The 24,418-nt window shown below is 41.0% G+C and overlaps 2 protein-coding genes across 2 annotated transcripts; both read right to left on the bottom strand.

Annotated features, from left to right (window-relative positions):
- Positions 1-1,349: 1,349 nt before the first annotated feature.
- On the bottom strand, positions 1,350-16,425 carry LOC129756093 (uncharacterized). The gene is made up of 10 exons (XM_055752845.1): positions 15,153-16,425; positions 9,005-9,263; positions 3,525-4,375; positions 3,335-3,468; positions 3,197-3,272; positions 3,029-3,123; positions 2,799-2,960; positions 2,561-2,726; positions 2,387-2,488; positions 1,350-2,313 (listed from the first exon to the last, which is right to left on the bottom strand). The coding sequence occupies exons 1-10, from the start codon at positions 15,265-15,267 to the stop codon at positions 1,814-1,816; spliced, it is 2,460 nt and encodes an 819-aa protein (XP_055608820.1). The 5' UTR covers positions 15,268-16,425; the 3' UTR covers positions 1,350-1,813.
- Positions 16,426-17,204: 779 nt separating this feature from the next.
- LOC129754951 (bifunctional lysine-specific demethylase and histidyl-hydroxylase NO66-like) lies at positions 17,205-19,513 on the bottom strand. The gene is made up of 3 exons (XM_055751217.1): positions 19,385-19,513; positions 19,076-19,261; positions 17,205-19,000 (listed from the first exon to the last, which is right to left on the bottom strand). Exons 1-3 carry the CDS (start codon positions 19,442-19,444, stop codon positions 17,300-17,302), a joined length of 1,947 nt encoding a protein of 648 aa, XP_055607192.1. The 5' UTR covers positions 19,445-19,513; the 3' UTR covers positions 17,205-17,299.
- Positions 19,514-24,418: the final 4,905 nt, after the last annotated feature.

Below are 24,418 nucleotides of genomic sequence, written 5' to 3'. Positions count from 1 at the left end.
TCGCATCCTGATGAGAATCGCATAGGCCAGTGGTCTTAACAGGAAACCAGCTTCTGGTTCCCGAGTAGCGTGTTCCCCTCGAATCTCGTAAACCAACGGACTTCGCTGAGTCCCTACATCTCTAGCAAGTTTAGCCAGTTTAAAATTTTCTAAGTTCAGTCCGTGATTTCATGCTAAAAGTCGTCGCCAAAGTTCCAGTTCGATTATCGCTTCTTTCGGTTTGGCTATTCGATCTCCACCTGCAGCCTCTGGTGGCGAATAGCGGAATATAGCCTGTTACAGTAGAACTTCGCTTATTCGTATGTAGGGAAAATGTAGGAAACGAGCATTTGAAACCGTAACTAATTTAAGCATTCAAAATGTTTCTTTCTCAATCTAACTTGCGATCTAAAAATACTGAAGTGAATGAAACTAAGACATTTGATTCACTTTTTTTCATTTTGCAGCGCAAAGCTCGGTCAATGTGGGTGGGATACCGAGATCCAGATGGCTCGAAAAATACGAAAGCTCAGATAGCCGGATATCGGATAAGCGAGGTTCACTGCGAATTAGCATACATGAACAACTTTCGAACGAATAGTAGAAGTACAGAAGAGTATATGAGAGCTTGATCAAAAACTGCGGCATATTTTGCGAATCACGTGAGGTGACTTGCCAACCTTTTTAATGGTAATCCTGACTCCAACAAGTAAGTGGTAAAAAGCGTGGTAACTTCGAGAACACATGAAAGCTCATCTAAGGTACACCGGGGCAAGTGCAAACGGTTTTCACCATAGTTCAACTTTCACATGTCCTAAAAAAATATGTATATGTTCAAAAATTATCAATTATCGTTCGTTGCATCACTAAAATAGTTCTCAACAAATTCCCGTTGAAAGTGAAAATAAAAAAATGTTGGTAAAAAGTAACGGTGCTTTTGTGAAAAAATTTCAAAATTTGCACTTGCCCCGTTTATTTAGCCAAAATATGCAAAACAAAAACACACTGTTCATGTCTAGTCTAGTACGTACTTGAATTCGTGTGTGATCAAACAGTGCCGTGTTTTTAGTGCAAAATTTAAAGAAAGTTTAGTTTATCTATGTCAGATTGTTTGTTTGAGTCTAAACAACTATTTCTAGAAGCAGAAATATTTTTTACTTTTTTTGTAACAGAGAAAAGTTGAACGTTTGCTTTAGGGTAGGATGACCCTGGCCATTGAAAAAAAAAATCTAAAATAAGGTATCCTGTTCTAAAATATAACATTGGGCGAGTCACGTGACCCGTAGTATAACCCCCTACTATTGTCATCTTTTGCTTGCCGATCCGTTGTTTAGGCTTCAGTTGTGATACGAAATAATGAAAACCGCTGATTTGGTTTTTGTCTTTACTGGTATTGGTTCGATTTTGTTTTTTGTTACTTAATCAACATTCAATATACTTTACAATTAAACTTGAGTTTTGTTTTCCTTTGTAAGGAGTGCGTAGGTTTTACTCTAAACATTTCTATATATACCGTATAAATAATAACCCCATTGGACAAAAACTGCTGCTGCTGTTGGCTTTCCCTAAGAATTTTCGTCCTCTCGTAAATGTGTTTTTAAAATCGATTTCGGCAGAAGCAGACAAAATATCATTTCACGTTACCACACATTAGCTTAATCACACATTAGAACCAGATTTTGAAAAAATTTGATAAATATTGAATTCTGTTTTTTTTGAAAAAGGAAGATAGGTCTAATTCGTTTTCAAAAATTTCAAACTTATCTGCTAACAAGTGTGTATGTGTAAGATTAAAGCACGCGCGCGGTTCGCTTGGTCAACTTCATCTCTTTCTCTATTCGTGGTGCCGCAGTCCACATATCGAAATAAATGTGCTAAAGTTTTGTAAATGGCATGCCGGAACCACGGTGTAGGCGATCCGGGCCACATTGGACGGTGAGCTGAGAAAACTTTCGATGGCATCCACTAACGATTGAACCGATTCTATGGCCGCCACCTGATAGAAGAAGCGCAAATGAACGGTCGGCTTGCATGGTTCCGCTGCTGGTTGTTGGCTGTTACTTCCATTTTTGGCCGGTCGGTGGTGATGATGATGATGTTGGTTATGGTTGTCATTCATGTGCTGCTGGGACTGGTTCGGATGTTCTTCCGATGACGATGAACAGGACTCGTTCGACGGGCTGTTTCCTAAAGGGTAGTCTTGCAGTAGCTTTCGTAACACGTAGGCGATAGTGTCATGTATCTGTTCTCTGCTGATAGACTGGGCTAGCTGTTTGTGGTGCAGCATAAAATCGTCACTCAGTTCCGTTAGTTTGGTCGTTGAGGTGGCTAGGCCTATGAAAAGAATACGAATAAAAATGTTAAAAAGGTCTTCTTTTGCACTTTTGATAGTCCTTCGAGATCATACCGGTAGAGACGTAACAGACGACTGAAGCACAGTTGTTCTCGTAGTTCCAACGCCGCCGTATCGATATGGTATAATCGCCAATAGAGCAACCCGTTTCTTCATCTAAGCGAGAATAATAAAAAAGGGTATTGAAAGAATGCTTTTGAGTAGGTAAGAGACCGTTAAAAATCTTACAATCAAATTTATCGTTGTGCGTGTGTGCCCAGACTTGCCACTCGATGAGTGCACCCCGGGGTAGGGCTGGAACTACGAGATAATCCATGATCGCATTGGCCGAACGTCTCTCCCACTGGCGTCTCGCTTCGTAGATGTAGCTTGGGTGGGTGACGAAGCATATACCCTGAAAAATGAACAAAATGTTAACTTTCGTTAATCATTTCGTTTTTGAAGTGGATGACGTTGAATAACTAACCTGAACGACGTCCCTCAACAATCCCTGAGCGTTCATTGCTTTGGCTATCCGGCTGAGGTGCCTCAGAGTGAGCTTAGTCTGCTGTCGAATGCCGCCCTCGATGATGGTCATACTGCCCGGGATCAGCGCAATCTGGCCGGAAATGTAGGTTATGTTGCCAATCTGTGTTTTGAAAGCAGACAAAATATCTATTAGGTTGGTTGAAATCCATCATGTATGGCAAAATCTACCTTGGTCGATTGACTATAAGTTCCGATGTTGGCCGGCGCCCAGTGAGATATGCCCTGAACATGCATGGTGTGTCTTTTGTGTTCCAACTCGACGACTGTAACGTACAAAAGCAATCACTCATTAGTAAGATCTAGGAGTGTCAATCGGTTTTTAAAGGGTCACATTACTTGACTTTTCGGGGTTGAAAGCCACGGCCTCCAGGACAACGTGACAATTTTCAGGAAGAGGACATTCTACGCATACCTAAAAAGGGAAAATTTGAATAAAAGAAAGGATTTGTTGAAAGTTAAGACTCTAATACTTACCCTAGTGGGTGGGTTGGTGAAATTGAACATATCGGAATAAACTTTGTTAAGCATGGAATAGTCTTTCATATCCCGTACGTATAAAGTTATGTAGCAGATTTGGCGAAGCGTAAACGAATGTGATATCAAAAGTTCTGGAAGTGAAATTCAAAATTTTTATTGAGGAAGAAAGCTGGGATAACGATAGTACCTTCTAAAGTTTTCAGAGCAATCTCCATCGCTTGACTAGATGATTCTGCGACGCCTTGAACGCCGGCCACCCACATCCAACCTTTCGAGTTAACCATTGCCCTCGGTCGATTGCCCAGCTGTTGGCGTTCACGCTCAAACGCCAGCGTTCCTCCGCTCCCACTGCTGTCAGCTCCACCATCAACATCCATGCTCAGCTCCCTGGCAATTATCCTGACGGGTGATTTCGGCAGTGCCGGCTCCGTGGAAATATCTTTGGTAATGCTATTGCTACGCGAAATTCCGCCTCCGCCGCCACTCTCCATTCCGCTGAGATCGTCTTTGCTGAAAGAATTTCTCATCGCCACAACCCGTGCGTTGTTGGCCTTTTCGATCATTTCCAGCTCCGTTTCGCTCAGATCGGGATCACTGAGATCGCTGTAACTGCTTTCGTTCAAATCGGCAATAAAATCGAGAGAATTTTTCACGAGCACTCCTTCCTGCCGTTCCTTTGGCACCAAACGCAGCTTAGTAAAGTTCAGATAACCCACCGGACATACCGGATCGGCCGAACTGATCACGGTTTGAACGTCGTCAACGACGATTCGACTCCGGAACAGCGGACAATCCAGGGTGAACGTTTCATATTCACCACCCTCTCCGCACACGTTCAACCCGTACTTTTCCTTCATGTTTAGCAGATGAGGTTGCATTTCCTTGAGCGACTTTCCTAGATGACGATCCGGTATCAACCCTAGGGCGGCTACCTTGATGATGATTGCATGCACCTGGCAGTCGATCATCTCCTGGAGCAGCTCCGTCTGGTCACGGCGCCACAGATAGGCCAGCGAGATCAGCTCCAACCGTTTGCACCTGTTTGCAAGAAATCGAAATTTGTGTTTTAGTTTTTTTTTTCTTATTTTTGATTCAATTACATGAACTGACGATCTGTGACGATCAATGAAGAAGTTCATCGACGCCCCGTGTGCGGCATCTATGAACCACTGACCATACTGACTGGACACTCGATTTCGTTTGTTGGATAATTTTTCCAACAGTACGCAATATCGATTCCAGAGTGCACATCGATCGATTTAAAGAAACCCAGCTCTAAAAAAAAGGCATTTCCTACGATAAAATCGGGCTAAACAGGTACATTTTTCCTACAGGGCATTTTTATCGGAAAAATGGTAGGTTCGCCACCTACCGTCGGTATTGCGAACCCGCAAAATTAGCCAGAAATTGGTCGAATTTTTGTTCTAGGTGTCCAGTGTCAGTGTGATCAGTGTATGAACTATGAATCCGCAGCCCATAACGCAATATTTCGGAATTTTATCTCGCTAGCGGTTCAACTATTTTGCGCACGATTTGACCACCGTCAATTTAGTCTATTTTATCGGTGGATAGCTTTTAAACTTGTAGTCTACTGTACGAACCAGACAGAAAAATAGAACTTTTTACCCCTTCTCCAATTGAAAGATTCGGATTTCACGTAATAAAACAGATTTTTATTGACTGATACTATGTTACGATCTTCGACAAAGTTGTTCAATAGAAAATTTCATACAGAGAATTTATAAATTGGCACAAACCGATTAGATGGTTCGGTTTTAGAGTTTAGAGAAAAATCATGTTCGTTTTTCAGTACGAAATGTTGAATTTGTATGTTTTCAACTCAAACGAAGCATTTTAGACCTCAGCGTTTGAAAAATTCGAAAATGACTGAGCCAAAAAAATAGAAAATGTTGTTATCATGCCTTGAGAATGAAATTTTCACACACGTCTAGCAGAAGGATGCCAAATTTGGCAAAAATGAGACGTCCACAACTACACGTCATTTAGCGAAAAATTTGAAAGCGTATTAATGTCAAATTTCACCACTGCCGAATTTTATTTGATGCCTTATGATTTTTCAGTTTTAGAAAAATCTGACATCACTTTGTTTACCATTGTAGTGACCGGACGATATACATTCCGTTTGAATCTGACCAATTGTGGTGATAAAACCAAGATTCGATACCGCTTCGATTACTTCTTACCCGAAAAACGCATGTTTCCGTTTCAAACATCGTTTCTTAACTGACTTTTTTCTTCAAACATTCACACTCACATAACTTTTCATTCGGTAAGAGATAACATCAACACATCCGTAGTTAAACTCTCGTTTCTCTAATTTTTTGTCACTCTCAAGAGTTCGACGGAGCGCGTTCACAAAATCGTTCAAATTCAACGTTGCGCGCAATCTATTTTACACACACACACATTCAAACCGTTCCGTCTTTTACATTCATCTTTGCATAACATATTCATCTATCAGTCCTAATCCCTACAACCATGTATGAAAATATGTGCTCTCATTTTGGCTGCGCCCCCCCTTATGTTAAGCATTATGAGAGCAAATTCGGCTCTCAGGGCGTGATAGCTAAATTTTATAAAATTCTGCCGGGGATTTGAATTCTGTTCCACGCAGTTCAGAATGTGGCTTTGAAGATTCTTACATTTCTAATCAGAGGTTCTTATTCTGCGCCGCGCCTCTAAAGCGACTGCTGGAATCGAGTGACTTGACTATTTGGGATGAATAAACCCATTGGGCTTAAAATCCCGGAGAAAAAAAAAGAGTGACTTGACTATCGTCACCTCACGCGCGGGACAGAATATGGGTCTGAATGATTCGTTCTTAGTGGTTCATCCGAACCTCTCAGATCTCATGTCTTAAGTTTCAGGTCGCATGTCTCAGGTCTCATGTCTGAGGTCTAAGGTTTCAGATTTAGGTCCAAGTCTCAGGTCTCAGGTCTCTCATGTCTAATGTTTCAATCTCATGTTTTGTTACCGATTCAATTCTTTATTTGATAATCGGAAACAATTTAATTAATCATTACATGGTTTTTTTTGTTGTTCGCGTTTAGATTAATAAAATCAGTTTATTTTCATTTTGGCTCAATATCGTTGGAAAAAAAAGTAAATTTCTTTGCCATTATTTTTAAGCCCTGCCTTAGTTAAGGATATCACACACTATACCAGTCGCCCATTATACCAGTTTCGACCAGCCAGCACCGGAACTGCCTTGCCGAGAAAGACTAAGGAGAACGAACACCATACCAAAATGCACAGAATGGGCTCATGGTAGAATGATACCAATATGTTCGATCACTCTTGTCGGGACTAGGAAGCAACCTACCACGTAAAACTAAAAATAAAATCCTCACCACGTTTTAACGGCTTTGTGAAAGTGTGCGAAGTGTCCGGCCTAGCGGGCCGAAGATTAGGGAGTTGACTTTCCTGTGAAATCGTAAAGTGATTCTTACGAGATTGTGTGAGGCGCGTTTCACTCCGTCAATAAGTGAGATCGCGGAAGGAAAAGGAAACTCCCCATCCGTTCCGGAAAGCGTTACGTCGCTCCTAGACGCTTTGCTGGATTATTCAACCCGACCGCACTTCGAAGCCTACCTGAGAGTTCGGCTACTAACCCTAACTCCGCCACTAGAATCTGTTCCCTGTGGTACAGCTCAAAGACCGGGAGCTGCTGACCTTTACGTTCCGAGTTTTGTCGACCAGAACCCCACCCCTGTTGAACCGGTTCGTAAAGGTAAACAAAAATCATCCCAAGTTCCACCGCAATTGAAGCTGAAGGATCGATCCGATATCCTCCGAAATAGCCTCATCGCAGCATCTGAGACATCCTCGAGAACCCACAACCCAACCCAAGACGAATTTCTGCAGACCTCGTGCTAACAAATGAGTATAGCTGTCCTGGTGTCCCTTAGCGACTGGCAAATGGGCAAGTTTAATAAACTTTACATCATGATCGTCAATTCCACAGCATAATTTATTAATTGAGCCATCCATACCTTGTCTTGGGTGATTGGTTGTTCCGCTTTGAGAAGACAAGTAATTGGTCGTCCCAGTCCTCCCCGAGATCGTTGTGAGCGACCCTGAGAGCACGTAAGTACCGTTCGAGCTAGCTGGTAGTTACGGCCAAAACCTTAACTTTCAGTTTCAAGTTTCAGGTCTCAAGTCTCAGGTTTCAGGCCTCAAGTCTCAGATTTCATGTCTAAGTATCTCAATCTTCAAAGCAGGTCTCTCCTGTTCCAACCTCAAAAATTTGTTACACGGTTTTCGGGAATTAACACGGTTTATTTTATACGGTACGTATAAATACTAATGTAGAAAAAACTTTACTGTATTATTTTCTGAAAACACATGCATATGCCAGATGAAAACCCAAGTTTTTTATACGATAGTAAATAGGAAATAATTTTGCCAAAACTGATGGAGCACATCTTGCCTCGTGTGGCCATCATGTCTTTTAAAAATATTTTCTTGTTCAGTTTTAAGGTGATTTTTTTTTTACTTTCAACAGTTTATGGCCTCTTATAAAAAAATCATAGCGCTGATGTGGTCTAGTGGATAGGCTGGCGCGAGTCTGATAACCCAGGCGTACTGGGTTAGATTCCCGGTATCGGCAAGAATAACTTTTGGGTTCGAATCCCATAAGTTGTCGACAGGTGCGATGCTTGGGGAGTAAGTAAAGGCCAGTCTCGAACCCACCCTTGTCCTTCCTCCAACTGGTATCAGGAGGGGTTGGTTTATTATCTTGAACTGCATTCTGTCCATATCCAGCCGGGATGGATATAATGAAGTGCATGATGGTCTAACCAACGTCTCATGATCGCTTACTATTCTACGCTGCCTACTCTAAACTTTAAAATTTCCTTCTCCAAACTATCTCTAATTTTCATTTCCAGCGTCAGCTCCCCGAGCTATTTAAACGCCACAAAAAACAGTTAAGTGGCCATAAAAAATCATATGTGGATTCAGCGCCCTCAAATTGCCGAAAATCACCTCATAAATTCTTGGCACCTCGAAACCGGTGAATTTTGTTGACTTGTGTAATTGTTGCAAATTTGTTAGTTTATGAAACGAAGGGTTAGCGGTGAATCGGCACTCGATGAAATCGAGAATCAATAAACAATCAATGCTATCAATCGGCACTATCAATTATTAGTGTACAAAAACGTCATTCGCATACGTACGGTTTGTTTAAATATTCCTCGTGATAACGTAAAAAGACAATATTTTGTTTTTGACCACTGCTGAATGCAGTATGAAACAACCTCGCGGAAAAAAACACAATAGGATTCAGCGCCACTGATAGCAAACCGACGAACGGCGGAAGCAAGATAAGAAGCATCCAAAAATCTCATTATATGTATGCATGTGTTCAGGCAGCTATAGGATTGCCCGCCCTATGCAGCGCAGTCACGTTATTGCATTGACTACAATGTAGCGCCAATAAAAGCGCACCGGCTTCTCGCGAACAGGTTCACGGGGAAAGCACGGTTTGTTGATATGATGTTGGTGGTTCATCGGTCGGCCGTACGGAAGCAAACAGGTTGTTTGTACCACAGACAGTCTAGCCGACTATAATCCGACCAACACAATATGCATACCTAGATATAGGTTAGCACTAACTAGTTATATTGTAATGAAACATTCGCTTACACATTCTCGACCCGCACACGCTGATAGTCGGATAGGATAGCGCCAACGGCCACGGCTTCCACGTTTTGCTCTTCCTTCACCTGACGGAGCAGCTCGTACAAATCTTCCACCTCGTCGTCTTCGGTCGGTTCGTAGTTGCCCTTGGTGTTGATCGAGTTTCCTCGCGTGATTCGCCGATACAGGGGTAGCTCCATGGCCTGGGCCAGCTTCTCAATGCCCTGGTGGCCGACCGTTTGGTACATGTAGCTGTCCAGTTCATCTGAAAAGGGGAACAGAGATTTGTTTTTGTGAGATAAGATTTAGATACTATTGTTTTCGAAGACGAAATTTAATGAAGAGAAATGACATTCGTTTACGACAATCAGCTAAAATCACTTTAAAATTCGTTCAAAAACAAGCATTTCATTCATACTATGGACATGAATAAGTTTGTGACAGTATAAAAGAGAAGTTGATCTCACAGCAGCTTCAAACTGGAGCGATTTGATCTAGGATTACCTTTGCCGGCGTATATTTTTTATTGTAGTTGTTATTGATCTTTATTGGTTTAACGGCAGTCCATCGATACAAAATAAAAGTCAAGGAAATAAAAGTATTGCTTAACCCTCTTGAACCCATTTTTTTTCACTGAAAAATTTACATAAGTTGTATTTTGTGATAACAAACAACTTTTGTTCTACGAAAAGCCATATTGATGGAAAATATTTGATTTATCAAACAAAATATTTTTTTCTAATGAAAAACTGATAATAAGAAGAAAAACCCCTATAAACCCCCTTGCTCCTTATTCAAAGATTTTTTTTAACTGTTGAGTCGCCGCAACTATTACGGCCCCCTTCCCTACTAACTAGTGAAACGAATACTCTCGGCACATTAAAACTTTGTAAAAGGCCTTTAATAAACGAGTTGTAAATTCAAAAAAAAGAAAAACAAAATATTTTTAGGCAAGTTTTTTATTTCTATTTTTGGTCGCAATTCGACCAGACCGAACTGAACGCCAATTTGAAAAAAATTGAGTTATCTATTGCAACGGATGCGAAACATGATAAACTATCTATCCAATGAAAATCAGAACTTTTTTACTATTTTTACTGACTTTATTAGAAAATTTCAATGTTGCAGACAGTGGAAATGGCAAAAATGCGTTGCGCCAAAGTGAACTGAGAGCAAGCTTTGAGGTGAAGATGAAAAGCATGTTTTGGTCATGAAACTGATTTTGTGCGAAATAAACTTATGTGTGTTGATTTTTTTCTTTTCAAAACAGTTCTTTGGTTTGTCAGGAACTAATATCTAATAAATTAAATGGTAAGAAACGTTCCCGTAGCTAAAAACTTCATGTTGCGGATTGTTAACATTTATTAAAATCTCGTTCAGCCAGACTGAACCGAATCCCTTGAATTTTGTTTTCCAATTTACTTAAGGGAATGTTAGGATTTTTGACATTTAACGATAAAAGATGCTTTATTTTATTGGTTACTGTCGTTCATAACGCAACCGGTAAGTTAAAATCACAGATATTCCGCTTTTCAAAAGTGCGAAATTTGTATGGCTCGGTTCACTCAGGCTCAACGAAAAAACACATTTTTTAAGCATCAGCCATACTCGTTGGGTGCTGCTTGTAAACCGCCTATAAGTAGGCTCCTACGTTTAGAACAAATTGTCCAGTCAAATGATAGCGCATGGCAATTTTTTAAACATTTTTGTTCGACCAGAGTGAACTGGGTGCAAACCTAATGATATTAAAGTTCAGTTTTCTGCTTGATGTGTAATCAGAAATCGACCAGTATAACCTCGATGGCTTTATAAGAGTCTAAATGTGATGTTAAAATGATTAAATAAGATATCTGATGAAATGGTATCAATTGGTAGAGCTGTGAACTTCGAACTCGATTTTCTCGAAATCAAGTTTATGGCGTTCAGTTCGGTCTGGTCGAATCGCGACCTTTTAACAAACTTCGGTTAAATTTTTTTTTAACTCTGCATGTAAGGTTTGTGTAGGGTCTGCTAATTAAGTTAGTGGGTTCCGTACGCGTCTGTTCTCCATGTCAGGGGCAATGTGCGGAGTGCAACAACGTCCTGGTGGTGTTCCTGACCCAAAATAGTAACATCACGACGATCCTCCTGTGAGATAGTGGGGTTAAATGTGGGCCATACGAGCCAGTGACTACACAAAAATACAAGCAACGAACATAATGAACAACAAACTTCGGATGGAAATCGGCAAAGACCCACGCGACGCGACCAGCAATTGGAAACTTGGAACATGGAACTGCCGATCTCAAAATCTCATGGGCAGTACCCACGTGCTCTCCAACAAATCGGGTGTAATCGGGTGTGCCGGTTGAGAATCAAGGGCCGTTTCTGCAACATCAGCATCATCAACGTACTTAGCTGACCAACGAAAACGGCCTCAGAGTAATAGATTTCGCCGTTTCCAAACGGATAGCCGTACGTAGTATCTTTTTCCAGCACCGTGTCTTACACAAGTACACCTAGAGATCAACGTACCAAACGCAATCGACCACTTTGTGATAGACAGCCGGCACTTCCCGGACATCATCGACGTCAGGTCCTGTTGAGGCGCCAACATCGAGTCACTATTATCTGGTGATGGTGAAGATGCGCCCAAAACTCTCCGTAGTGCTTCGGTTAAATATTGCACGACTGAAGCAATCTGAGGGCTAACTGAGTTAGGGGGCTCTGTACGCGTCTGAACAACAACAATAAACCCCTGGTGGTGTTCGAGACCCAAAACAGCAACAGCATAACCATCATACTCCTGCGAGATAGTGGGGTTAGCTGTGGGTCTTACGAGTCAGTGACTACAAAAAATACAAGCAACGAACAATGAATTTCGGATGGAAATCGGTAAAGACCCACGCGACGAAAAGGATTGGCAATTGGAAACTTGGAACATGGAACTGTTGATCTCTAAATCTCATGAGCAGTACCCACGTGCTCTCCAACAAATAGAAGAGCCGCAAATTCGACATCGAAGCGCTGCAGCAGGTATGGCAACACACACGAGCTTGGGACAGCTTTGATAATGATGAGGAAGATGAAGAAGCGCGTGATCGGGTGGTGGCCGATCGATCCACCAATTTTCCGGTTGAGAATCAAGGACCGATTCTTCAACATCCATAGATTTCGCCACCTCCAAACGGGCCGTACGTAGTACTTTTTTCCAGCATCCTCCCACACAAGTACACCTGGAAAATACCGTACCAAATGCAATCACAGATCGACCACGTTTTGATAGACAGCTGGCACTTCCCGGACATCATCGACGTCAGATCCTGTCGAAGCGCCACTATCTGACGAGTCGGACCACTATCTGGCGATGGTGAAGATGCGCCCAAAACTCTCCATAGTAGAAAGCATACGAAACCGACGCCCGCCTCGGTTAAATATCGTACGACTGAAGCTACCTGAGGGTGCGGCAGACTACGCGCAACCGATCGAAGTTGCGCTGCCGGCAGAGGGCGAGTTTGACGAAGTCTCGAGGACTGTTGGGATACCATCAAGACAGCCATTAACAGCGCTGCGAAGAAAGTCATCGGGCATGTGGAACGAACTCGACGGAACGTTTGATTCGATGAGGAGTGTAGGAGGGTGATGAACGAAAAGAAAGCGCGCGCAGACGGCAGTTGTGCAAAGAAGCAATCGTCGAAACGTGGAAAATCACCGACAGCGGAAGAGACAGCGAGTTCAAATTTTCCAGAAGAAAAGCGCCGCTTAGAAGAGGAGGAGCTCGATAAGCTGGAGCAGTTGCATCGGTCTCAAGAAACACGAAAGTCCCGCAAAGGCTTCGTGCCGCACCCGCAAGCCGAAATTTGCCAGGATGAGGACGGAGGCATCCTGACGCAATCGTTAGGTGATCAAAAGGTGGAAGCAGCACTTCGATGAACACCTGACGGCGCACATGCATGGGATTAAGACGGTGTACATCGCCGGCGTAGCCAATGACGAGGTGGAGCCACACCCAATGATAAGTAAAATTAAGGATTCCATTCACCAGCTGAACAGCAAAAAATCGGCTGGAAGGATAGCATCGCAGCTGAACTCATAAAAATGGGGCCGGACAAGTTGGGCGATTGCCTACATCGGTTGATAGTCTGGAACTGAGACACAGAACAACTATCGGAGGAGTGGAAGGAGGGGGTTATGTGCCCCATATACAAGAAGGCCGACAAATTGTACTGTGAGAGCTATTCCTGTCTTCAATGGCGCCTACAAAGTGTTGTCCCGAATCCTACTTCGCCGCCTAACGCCACAAGCAAACAGATTCGCGAGAAGTCTTCATGGAGGGACGGTCTACGACGGACCAGATCCTCACACTACGGCAAATCCTTCAAAAATACCGTGAATTTCGAAGCCGCATACAGTACAAACGACCGTGGCGAGTTATAGAAAATCATGGAACGCAGTGCTGTGTGCGGATTTCGGGTAAATTGCCGAGTTCATTCGAATCGCTCAGGGGGCTTGGACGAGGCAATGGTATATCCTGCATGATGTTCGACGTGACGCTAGACGTTGTTATTCGACGAGAGGAGGGCGATTTTCTTATCTGCTTTGCCGACGACATTTAATATAGTGGGCAGATCATCTGCGGCGGTGGAGGAGAGCTACCGCAAACTGAAACGCGAAGCAGGAAGGATTGGGTAAATGATTAAAACGTCCAAGACGAAGCATATGCTGGCCTGCGAATCCGAGACCGATCGAGCCCGCTTGTACAGAAATAACGAGGTGACGATTGACGGCAACGAGTTGGATGAACCACGAGCTCGCGCGCTTCAACGGCGAACCCAGTATCCAGAAAGTGGCGAAAGATGGACGGATACGTTGCGCAGGACATGTTGCGAAAATGCCGGCCACCTGTCCTGCAAAACAGGTTTTCGTTGCAAATCCGGTTGGAACGAGATGAACAGGGGCGCAACGAGCGAGGTGGTTAGACCAAGTGGAGCGTGACCTGGCGTATGTGGGATGCCCAAGAAGTTGGAGAACGGTTGCCATGAACCGAGTGAATTGGAGGAATATTGTTCATCAGGTGATGTCGTGGGACGCGTAAAAAGCGTAAAAAATAAATTTTAGGGATTACAATGCAAATTCATATTACTTTTTTAGAAAAATTGTATAGGTACTATAGCAATTTTTTCAAACTTCAAGAAATTTAAATGTACAAGCATAAAACATAATCTGGAGGTGGGCGTGGGACGCAGAGCAGCGTTCGGATGACTATCACCACACGCGCTCTCTCGAATGGTTTATTCTCTTCAGTTGAGAGCCTCGAATAGCAAGTCCACCCAAATCCCACGATTTCTGCTTGCTCGTTATGATAATAGGTACCTTATTTTTATATGTTATAAATATGTTACAAATTATAAGAAACTTCAGTAAATTGTAATCTGCACATAACAACAGTATCGTTTATTCTACATATTTTTATCGCACTTAGATTTTAAAATCAAATTAATTAAATTAACTAGCCTGCTGTTGTTACCTCATTTTGGTCTCAGCTTGCTATCATATTGAATTTAGTGAAGCCCTAATGTTGCCCAATTGTTCTGTCCTAGAAAGGTCTCAGTAATGCTCTCAGTTTGCTGTTGATACCTCATGTTGGTCTGTTTGTTTGTTTTTTTTTTTTGGAATTTTAAACCAGTTGTTTATCCATCCCTTTGGTCTCAGTTTGCTATCTATTTGAGCATCAAAGTCAAACCGTAAACTACCACTACAGTTTAAAAAAAAAATTGGCTCAATGCTTCTACATTTGAAAACGTAAATATCCCAAAATTATTCGCTTTAAGTGTACCAAAAAAAAACTAAAACTATACATGACAAAATATGTAAAAATTGATTCAATGTTAAATTTCCATGAACCACTTGTTCTTTTTCTCTTAGCTCGGGTCTTAGAGTGCTAAGGGGAATTCGATAGCAAAAGAGTTTGTATAGCTACATATATTTATGTGGACCATGTGCCGCTTGTACAGAATAAAACAGTCATAACGTTTGTCATAATAAATCATCATTCTCAAACCCGAGAAGTTCATCGAAGTTATAACTTATAAGTAATCAGTTGTATGCTATATTTTAAATTGTGCATTTATTTTATATTTCACGCTGTACATAACTAGTAACAAGTGTAGCTTACCTTTGTCCTTAGGATGCAAATTGGCCAGCGCTATCACCTGGTGGCCTTCAGCTGTCACCTGCATCATGTTGTAGGTGCTATCCTTGCCCCCACTAACCAGGGCTACCACTCTCATTTTGACGAGTTGTTGAAGTTTTCAACGAAGTTGCAGCTTAACTTTGGAACAAATCCCGTCACTACCAGCTTATTACAATGCCGACAATTATAGCATTATTTTTTGCACTATCATCGAAAACAATAATCAACAAACTATGCCAAACAAACGTATCAATTGACGAAGTCCTTCGGCAGGGAACTTCAACGTGTTGCAGTCAAGTGGATGAATAACGCAATTTTTTTTAAATAATCAAAAAGCACTACGGGTAATAAAATTAGAATAAACAAGGAATCTACAGCGTTGTTACATCGAAATCAGGTGACGATGATGATAAGCTATGTTTAGGGACTTCGATCCCCGTGCCGTTTGTGGTCGGGATATCGTCGAAAACATTTCCGGAACTGATTGTTTCTTTACACAGGCGGATCACACAAAACCCAAAACAGATTTTTGCAACCCGCTTTCTCCGCAGTTGAATTCCTCCTGAAACGACCTTCACTTGCCTCCTTCGTCTCACGACTGGGCTTAACTTTTCGTTCTTCTTTCTATGTGGTTGGCGAAAACAAATTTCGTCTTCAATCGTCGTCGTCGCCGCTCTTTGTGGACAAAATAATCGAACCTAATTAGTTGCGCGACAGCGAGCTTCCGATTTTTTTTTCACATCTGAAGAACACCATACGGGTCCAAAGCTTATCGATTATGGAACATTTTTTGCATTAGGTATTTGGTAAAGGGTTTTGTTGTCTTGATTTCAAATGGCCACTGGGACAGATGGTGTACAATTCGATGGAATTGTGATGCTGCTGAACTATGCTCACTGATTTATCAACTGGATAGAGCAGCCTACATCCTATTTTTACAGAATCTCAAATAGCACTTCTACTGGGCAGGTCACGCTTATAGTCAACACGTTATCAGGTTTTCATCAATGAAATTTTCCACCTTATTATCGGATTTTCCGAGTATCGTTCACACCAGGACACAGAACCGAATCAAAGCTAGGACCAACTTGTGTAATTATTGAACCTTATTCGCAAGGTAGCCACTTGAATCTTTCTTTCTTTTGAAAATATGCCATTTGTTCCATACAAGGATGCTCCTTTTTTCGGACTGACACGACGGAGTGCTGTTCAGATTTTTCTCTCTATTTTTTGGCGACGTTTTATATGACAGATAATGGTGATCTTTTTGAAAAAATGATAACAGCAGTGTACGGTAAAAATGGGTTATTAAAATAAGGAAACGTCAACCTGCAATCCGCTTGCGTTGCAAAATTACTCAAAATTGAGATTATTTCGAATGTGTGTTAAAACTTATTGCTATATATATCAGTTTTTTTTAGTGAAATAGATTAAAATTCCTTCCATATTCTTTCAAAATATGAAAATATAATTTTTTAGTTTAATAAAAGTCTACATAAAAGATACATTAAGAATATGTTAATTGAAAATCAATTAGCCAAGTTAGACCAAAGTGGTCTTATTAAATAGGCATAAGTTGTGTAATATATGCGCAAACAAATAAAAAAAAGAGTAAATTTTTGTTATTTTACAGGTACCCAAAAATATTGAGCGATGAAAAAACCTCTCCATTTGAGGAAACAAAATTGAATCGTATGATTTGTTTGAGTGCTCAAACGCTTCATGCAGTGCTGCCGTTCTGCATGATTAATTGATCTAAGATATTAAATTCTATTCAGTTGACCTAATTGCATTTCAGTCTATACTTTGAATAGAATTTCCGACATTAAACTTAATAAAATCACGTTCAAATAGTCTGACATGATGAACAATTAATTCAGTGATTTTAAAAATTTAGCCCTCTTAACTTTTAATGCATAATGTTGTTTTAAAACAACCATATGAGAGGCCCTTGGAGCCAAGGAATATACACGCAAGTTTTACGGACTGGAACCGTAAAAAGAAAATTCTTAAAGTTCGTCCAATTTGATGGCGTTGTTCCTTAGAAAATAACTTTGCACAAGTTTTATTTCACACAATTTTAAAATATAAAAAATAAACTATAGGCTGTGTTACTTAGAAAATTACAACTAGACATTGAGCAAAATAAGTCCCTTCTCCCAGAGACTCTTGGCAAATTCAATCCGATCATCGACAGGCAGATCGGCAATCGCAATCGCCTTCGGGTATACTTTAACCAGCAGTTCCACCCCGATGGCCGCATCTTGATCGATCTCCAAGAAGTTCGGCTCGAACTCATGATACTCCCGTGAATTGTCCATATGGTAGTAGATTCGCAATTTGTCCTCTTCGTTGACCAGCCGAAGGATATTACGACGTAGCAAACGAACGGTTGTTTTATCGGTGAAATTAGGTTTCAATTTGACCGTTCCATCGGCCTTGAAATCGTAATTGTTTCCGTATACTGTCTTGGGAAGTTCATTTTTCTCAATGAGTGGAGGTAAAGCATCGTGTTGAAATCGTTTGGCCAGCTGATCGGCCGCAGCATCGAGTGCATCCGTTGTGAAAATCACGTCTATGAAAGCTTTAAATTTCTCGATAATAGCCTCCCTTGTGGTAGAATTGCTGTCCGAGTGGACGATTCCGAAATGTTGGTGGAAATCCAGTGGGATGCCTTGCCGTAACGCGATATGCTTTTCCGATGCCAAAGCTAGGGCTTGTGGTAACATATATTCCAGAAGATCGGTCCAGCTATTCTTTTGATAAACGCTCATAGTAACATGGAGTGAATGGTGCCCCGGCACGGTGCTGGCTTGATGAATAATACCACGGGGAAAATAAAGCAAATCACCGGGTTCCAAAGTCACTTCTAAGATGGGATTGCCTATTTCGCTTTGTTCGAAGTTTGGTGATGAAAATCGAGCGAGGACCTCTGATTCTACACGTGGGCTGTATAGTTTCCAATGTTTGCGACCTTCTATTTGAAGCACAAAGGCCTCGATATCATCGAAATGCGGAGCGAAGCCTTGGCTGTTCGGTGGGGTCAGATAAAAATTGGCACCCGTCATACAGTGGAAAAACTCCTGCAGTTTAACGTTCATCTCGTAGATTTCGGGAAGGTAGGTTTGTGGGTTCAACATTCGAACGCTGCATCCTTCCTCGTAGAACGCCCACATATCAGGTGGAAGAACCCTGCCATCTGGATTGTGTGTCTCACGTTTACCCTCACGGTACGAAGTGATATCGATATTTTTGGTGTATTCAATATTGTTGGTTCTGAGCATGTCATCGATTTTCTTTCTTGATAGAAGAGACTTAAAATACTCCGAATCGCCACGCTGAATTAACAAGGGTTTTTTCTCCCAGTGCTGAGCCATAAATTCGTCCACCGTAATCGGATGGATAACCCAACCGAATTTGGTGCGACCCACTTCATAACTATCTGAAATCTCCTGGTTTTCAGGAAGTAAAGTTTTAGCGACCGCACTCGCTTTTGGCGTTTTCGGTTCCTGTTTCACTTTAGATGGCGTGAAATCCAGGGGTAAAGGTATGGCAATCTTTTTAGCAGGTTTCGGTTGACTTACGGCACCTGGTATTATTGGCATGGGATTATTCAAGTTGCTTTTAAATGTTTCATCATCGAATGACGCTTCTTGCAACGCGTGGGACGAAGAATTTTCAGTTGTGCTTTTAGTTTTAGCCTTTTTGGATTGGTTCAGAGCGTTAAGCGACTTTCTCAGTTTTGTTTTGTGTCTGTTAAGGTCTTGTAGTTTAATTTTCAGTCCTGCTGGTTTGGTTCCTTTTTTTGGAGACTTTTTCGCGGCCTTCTTCTAGGATAAGGTAAAAGAAAAATATGAATTCGTAGACAAATATGAAAGCATAACAGAATTCAAAACAAGCCCCACCTTCTTTTTATCGACACCTTTCGGTGTGCTATCCTTGGATGATGAATCCTTCTTTGCTGATTGTTTTGGAGTTATAGGTTTAACTCCGTTCGGTGTGGACGTTTCAATGTTTGTGGCAGATTTATTCTTTTTCGTGTTCTTTGGAGTGAGTTTTGGTGTTCCGATCTCAACTGCTGAATTATTTTTCTAAAATCAAAATATACTACATTAGATACAAAGAATTTCTATATTATTATGTTTTTTTATGACCCAGAGATGAACCATCCTACGGAATGCGTGGCTATTAAATTATAGTAAAATTGTACATACCTTTTTACTGGCGACTTTTTTCGGAGATTGGATCGCATTTCCCTGATTCAGTTCCCTCATCACCTGATCGATTAGCTGTTTCTTGGATGTGGAACCACCGCCCTCGGACCGCTGTGAAGTTAGGTACAACGGCGAAACATTTCAAAAGCCCTGAAATAAATCCATAAAATCGAGCAGTGCTGCCAAATTGAATGAAATGTAATCAAAAAGTAAAGCAATTCAAATAACAGATAAACGCGATGTACAGAATTTGCAATATTCTATGTATTAAATTAACTGGGCCACCTAGTAAAAGTGGCTCTATACCGGTCAGAGGCGAGTTATAGGGTTTCAAAGTTCAGTATGCAGATTTTTTGTTGAAAATAAAAAAAAAATGCAATTTCAATGTTTGAAAAATGTTGTTCAAAAACCTCGATATAAACTCGTAGCCACTATATCAGGAGTGTTCTAGAGATTGTCCCAAACAACCCAGTATAGGTGGCACTACCAGAACTAGGGTCAGAGGCGAGTTATAGGGTTTCAAAGTTCAGTATGCAGATTTTTCGTTGAAAATAAAAAAAAATGCAATTTCAATGTTTGAAAAATGTTGTTCAAAAACCTCGATATAAACTCGTAGCCACTATATCAGGAGTGTTCTAGAGATTGTCCCGAACAACCCAGTATAGGTGGCACTACCAGAACTAGGGTCAGAGGCGAGTTATAGGGTTTCAAAGTTCAGTATGCAGATTTTTTGTTGAAAATAAAAAAAAATGCAATTTCAATGTTTGAAAAATGTTGTTCAAAAACCTCGATATAAACTCGTAGCCACTATATCAGGAGTGTTCTAGAGACTGTCCCGAACAACCCAGTATAGGTGGCACTACCAGAACTAGGGTCAGAGGCGAGTTATATGGTTTCAAAGTTCAGTATGCAGATTTTTCGTTGAAAATAAAAAAAATGCAATTTCAATGTTTGAAAAATGTTGTTCAAAAACCTCGATATAAACTCGTAGCCACTATATCAGGAGTGTTCTAGAGACTGTCCCGAACAACCCAGTATAGGTGGCACTACCAGAACTAGGGTCAGAGGCGAGTTATAGGGTTTCAAAGTTCAGTATGCAGATTTTTTGTTGAAAATAAAAAAAAATGCAATTTCAATGTTTGAAAAATGTTGTTCAAAAACCTCGATATAAACTCATAGCCACTATATCAGGAGTGTTCTAGAGACTGTCCCGAACAACCCAGTATAGGTGGCACTACCAGAACTAGGGTCAGAGGCGAGTTATAGGGTTTCAAAGTTCAGTATGCAGATTTTTTGTTGAAAATAAAAAAAAATGCAATTTCAATGTTTGAAAAATGTTGTTCAAAAACCTCGATATAAACTCGTAGCCACTATATCAGGAGTGTTCTAGAGACTGTCCCGAACAACCCAGTATAGGTGGCACTACCAGAACTAGGGTCAGAGGCGAGTTATAGGGTTTCAAAGTTCAGTATGCAGATTTTTTGTTGAAAATTAAAAAAAATGCAATTTCAATGCTGAAAAACGTTGTTCAAAAACCTCGATATAAACTCGTAGCCACTATATCAGGAGTATTCTAGAGACTGTCCCAAACAACCCAGTATAGGTGACACTACCAGAACTAGGGTCAGAGGCGAGTTATAGGGTTTCAAAGTACAGTATGCAGATTTTTTGTTGAAAATAAAAAAAAATGCAATTTCAATGTTTGAAAAATGTTGTTCAAAAACCTCGATATAAACTCGTAGCCACTATATCAGGAGTGTTCTAGAGACTGTCCCGAACAACCCAGTATAGGTGGCACTACCAGAACTAGGGTCAGAGGCGAATTATAGGGTTTCAAAGTTCAGTATGCAGATTTTTTGTTGAAAATAAAAAAAATGCAATTTCAATGTTTGAAAAATGTTGTTCAAAAACCTCGATATAAACTCGTAGCCACTATATCAGGAGTGTTCTAGAGACTGTCCCGAACAACCCAGTATAGGTGGCACTACCAGAACTAGGGTCAGAGGCGAATTATAGGGTTTCAAAGTTCAGTATGCAGATTTTTTGTTGAAAATAAAAAAAATGCAATTTCAATGTTTGAAAAATGTTGTTCAAAAACCTCGCTATAAACTCGTAGCCACTATATCAGGAGTGTTCTAGAGACTGTCCCGAACAACCCAGTATAGATGGCACTACCAGAACTAGGGTCAGAGGCGAGTTATAGGGTTTCAAAGTTCAGTATGCAGATTTTTTGTTGAAAATTAAAAAAAATGCAATTTCAATGCTGAAAAACGTTGTTCAAAAACCTCGATATAAACTCGTAGCCACTATATCAGGAGTATTCTAGAGACTGTCCCAAACAACCCAGTATAGGTGACACTACCAGAACTAGGGTCAGAGGCGAGTTATAGGGTTTCAAAGTTCAGTATGCAGATTTTTTGTTGAAAATAAAAAAAAATGCAATTTCAATGTTTGAAAAATGTTGTTCAAAAACCTCGATATAAACTCGTAGCCACTATATCAGGAGTGTTCTAGAGACTGTCCCGAACAACCCAGTATAGGTGGCACTACCAGAACTAGGGTCAGAGGCGAGTTATAGGGTTTCAAAGTTCAGTATGCAGATTTTTCGTTGAAAATAAAAAAAATGCAATTTCAATGTTTGAAAAATGTTGTTCAAAAACCTCGATATAAACTCGTAGCCACTATATCAGGAGTGTTCTAGAGACTGTCCCGAACAACCCAGTATAGGTGGCACTACCAGAACTAGGGTCAGAGGCGAGTTATAGGGTTTCAAAGTTCAGTATGCAGATTTTTTGTTGAAAATTAAAAAAAATGCAATTTCAATGTTTGAAAAATGTTGTTCAAAAACCTCGATATAAACTCATAGCCACTATATCAGGAGTGTTCTAGAGACTGTCCCGAACAACCCAGTATAGGTGGCACTACCAGAACTAGGGTCAGAGGCGAGTTATAGGGTTTCAAAGTTCAGTATACAGATTTTTTGTTGAAAATAAAAAAAAAATGCAATTTCAATGTTTGAAAAATGTTGTTCAAAAACCTCGATATAAACTCGTAGCCACTATATCAGGAGTGTTCTAGAGACTGTCCCGAACAACCCAGTATAGGTGGCACTACCAGAACTAGGGTCAGAGGCGAGTTATATGGTTTCAAAGTTCAGTATGCAGATTTTTCGTTGAAAATAAAAAAAATGCAATTTCAATGTTTGAAAAATGTTGTTCAAAAACCTCGATATAAACTCGTAGCCACTATATCAGGAGTGTTCTAGAGACTGTCCCGAACAACCCAGTATAGGTGGCACTACCAGAACTAGGGTCAGAGGCGAGTTATAGGGTTTCAAAGTTCAGTATGCTGTTCGCGGATCGAGCGGTCAAAAAACACAAGTACCGGTTCTTTTGCTGTCTTTTATTAGGACGGTGCTTTAAGCTAAAACAAACAATGAGGTTAGGTTTATATTTGTATGCCAGTTGCCGTTAATGAGAACTTACAATTTTTAGTCGGCACTGTTATCGTATTTTGACCCTTGGTCGCGAGCATAAATTTACGTGCTTATTACCTGTAAATGGCTATGTTGAAATAATTGAGTCGACCTTTGTTATTATCGTTACTTACAGCGATTAAGTGTTTAGGCAAAGGGTTTAACAACTTTATCGACTCTCACTAAAGCACTTGGTTAAATCAATCCCAACCTATCAAGATAATAAAGAATACTTAGTTCACCTCGAGTATTGTAAACCCTTTTGTTACTTACAAATTGGTTAAGAGCAATAGCAAACTTGAACGCTAATTCTAGATCTAGCCCTTGGTCGAATCAATCTTAACCTATCAAAATAATAGAGAATGCTAAGTTCACTTCGAGTATTTGTAAACCTTTTTGTTACTTACGAATTGGTTGAAAGCAATAGTAAAACTTGAATGCTAAACTGATTTTGAAAGAAACTTAATTCTATGATTCCAATCGAATCCAACGCGGTTCTAACAACTTGTATGAAAAATGCCGAAAAAGTAATAGCCAATCAAGCCACGTGTTAAAATTGTTTTTTGGATTGACAGTTCTTGATCGAATGTCAATAGCTGCTACACTGCCTTTGGTTCGTCGGTGACGGTTCCGTTACTCCCCGTCACATTCCCCTCCTCGTAAAGCTGCTTCGGAACTAGTAGATTCAGCTTTACTTTGATTCAGCACATCCATCACTGCGAGCTTGGCTACAGGTCTGCGTAGAAGTCCTCCTGAAGTCCTGACGTAAGCTTGCCTTATACGACCGTCTCTACCAGCAATCGTTCGCTCGACTTTACCCCTGATCCAGTTGTTTCGAGTAGATTCGTCAGCAAAAAAAACAAGATCTCCCTTCTCTATTGGTTTGACATCTTTGAACCATTTTGTTCTTCGTGTCAACGTTGGAATATACTCACGTAACCACCGCCTCCAGATTTGATCTAGCATGTGTTGACATAATTTCCATCCGCTTTTCAACGCTACTTTTTCATCAGTGTACTCTTTCGGAAATGGTTTCGTTCCATCCGAGCTCAGAAGGAGGAAGTGGTTAGGAGTAAGAGCCTCGTCGTCTGCGGTTTCTAGTGGCATGTACGTCAGTGGTCGGGAATTAATCATTCTCTCAGCGTCGCATAGTACAGTTTGAAACACTTCATCGGACGGAGTTCGACAATTGTTAAGAGTTGACATAGCGGCTTTAACGGAGCGTACCATCCTTTCCCAAGCCCCTCCCATGTGTGGGGAGGCTGGTGGGATGAAGAACCATTTAGTACAGGCATCTGTGAACGTGTTGGCTAAGCCTTGATTAACCAATCGAATCTCGTTAGCTAGTTCCCGACTAGCACCAATAAAATTAGTGCCGTTGTCTGTATACACTTCGACCGGAGGGCCTCGCCTTCCCACGAATCGCCGCATAGCCAATTTCATCGACTCCGTTGATAAACTAGTTGTCGCTTCCAAATGAATGGCCCTCGTGGTTAGGCAGGTAAATAATGCTACCCATCGCTTAACTTGGGACCTGCCGATTTTCACGTACATTGGCC

The sequence above is a fragment of the Uranotaenia lowii genome, chromosome 3, assembly GCF_029784155.1.
Source record: "Uranotaenia lowii strain MFRU-FL chromosome 3, ASM2978415v1, whole genome shotgun sequence".
NCBI lineage: Eukaryota > Metazoa > Arthropoda > Insecta > Diptera > Culicidae > Uranotaenia > Uranotaenia lowii.
Note: the sequence above shows the minus strand (reverse complement) of the source record. Positions and strands in the feature narration are given on the sequence as shown.

Bases quoted from the DNA above. Each gene is read 5' to 3' on its own strand.
- LOC129756093 (XM_055752845.1), bottom strand. From the start codon at position 15,267: ATGAGAGTGGTAGCCCTGGTTAGTGGGGGCAAGGATAGCACCTACAAC. The intron at 2,489-2,560 runs GTAAGATTTTTA...ATTCTCGCTTAG, and splicing joins GCACAACGATAAATTTGATT to ATGAAGAAACGGGTTGCTCT. The intron at 2,314-2,386 runs GTATGATCTCGA...TTCTTTTCATAG, and splicing joins CGTCTGTTACGTCTCTACCG to GCCTAGCCACCTCAACGACC.
- LOC129754951 (XM_055751217.1), bottom strand. From the start codon at position 19,444: ATGAGGGAACTGAATCAGGGAAATGCGATCCAATCTCCGAAAAAAGTC. The intron at 19,262-19,384 runs GTATGTACAATT...TTTTGATTTTAG, and splicing joins AAAAAGTCGCCAGTAAAAAG to AAAAATAATTCAGCAGTTGA. The intron at 19,001-19,075 runs GTGGGGCTTGTT...ACCTTATCCTAG, and splicing joins AAGGTGTCGATAAAAAGAAG to AAGAAGGCCGCGAAAAAGTC.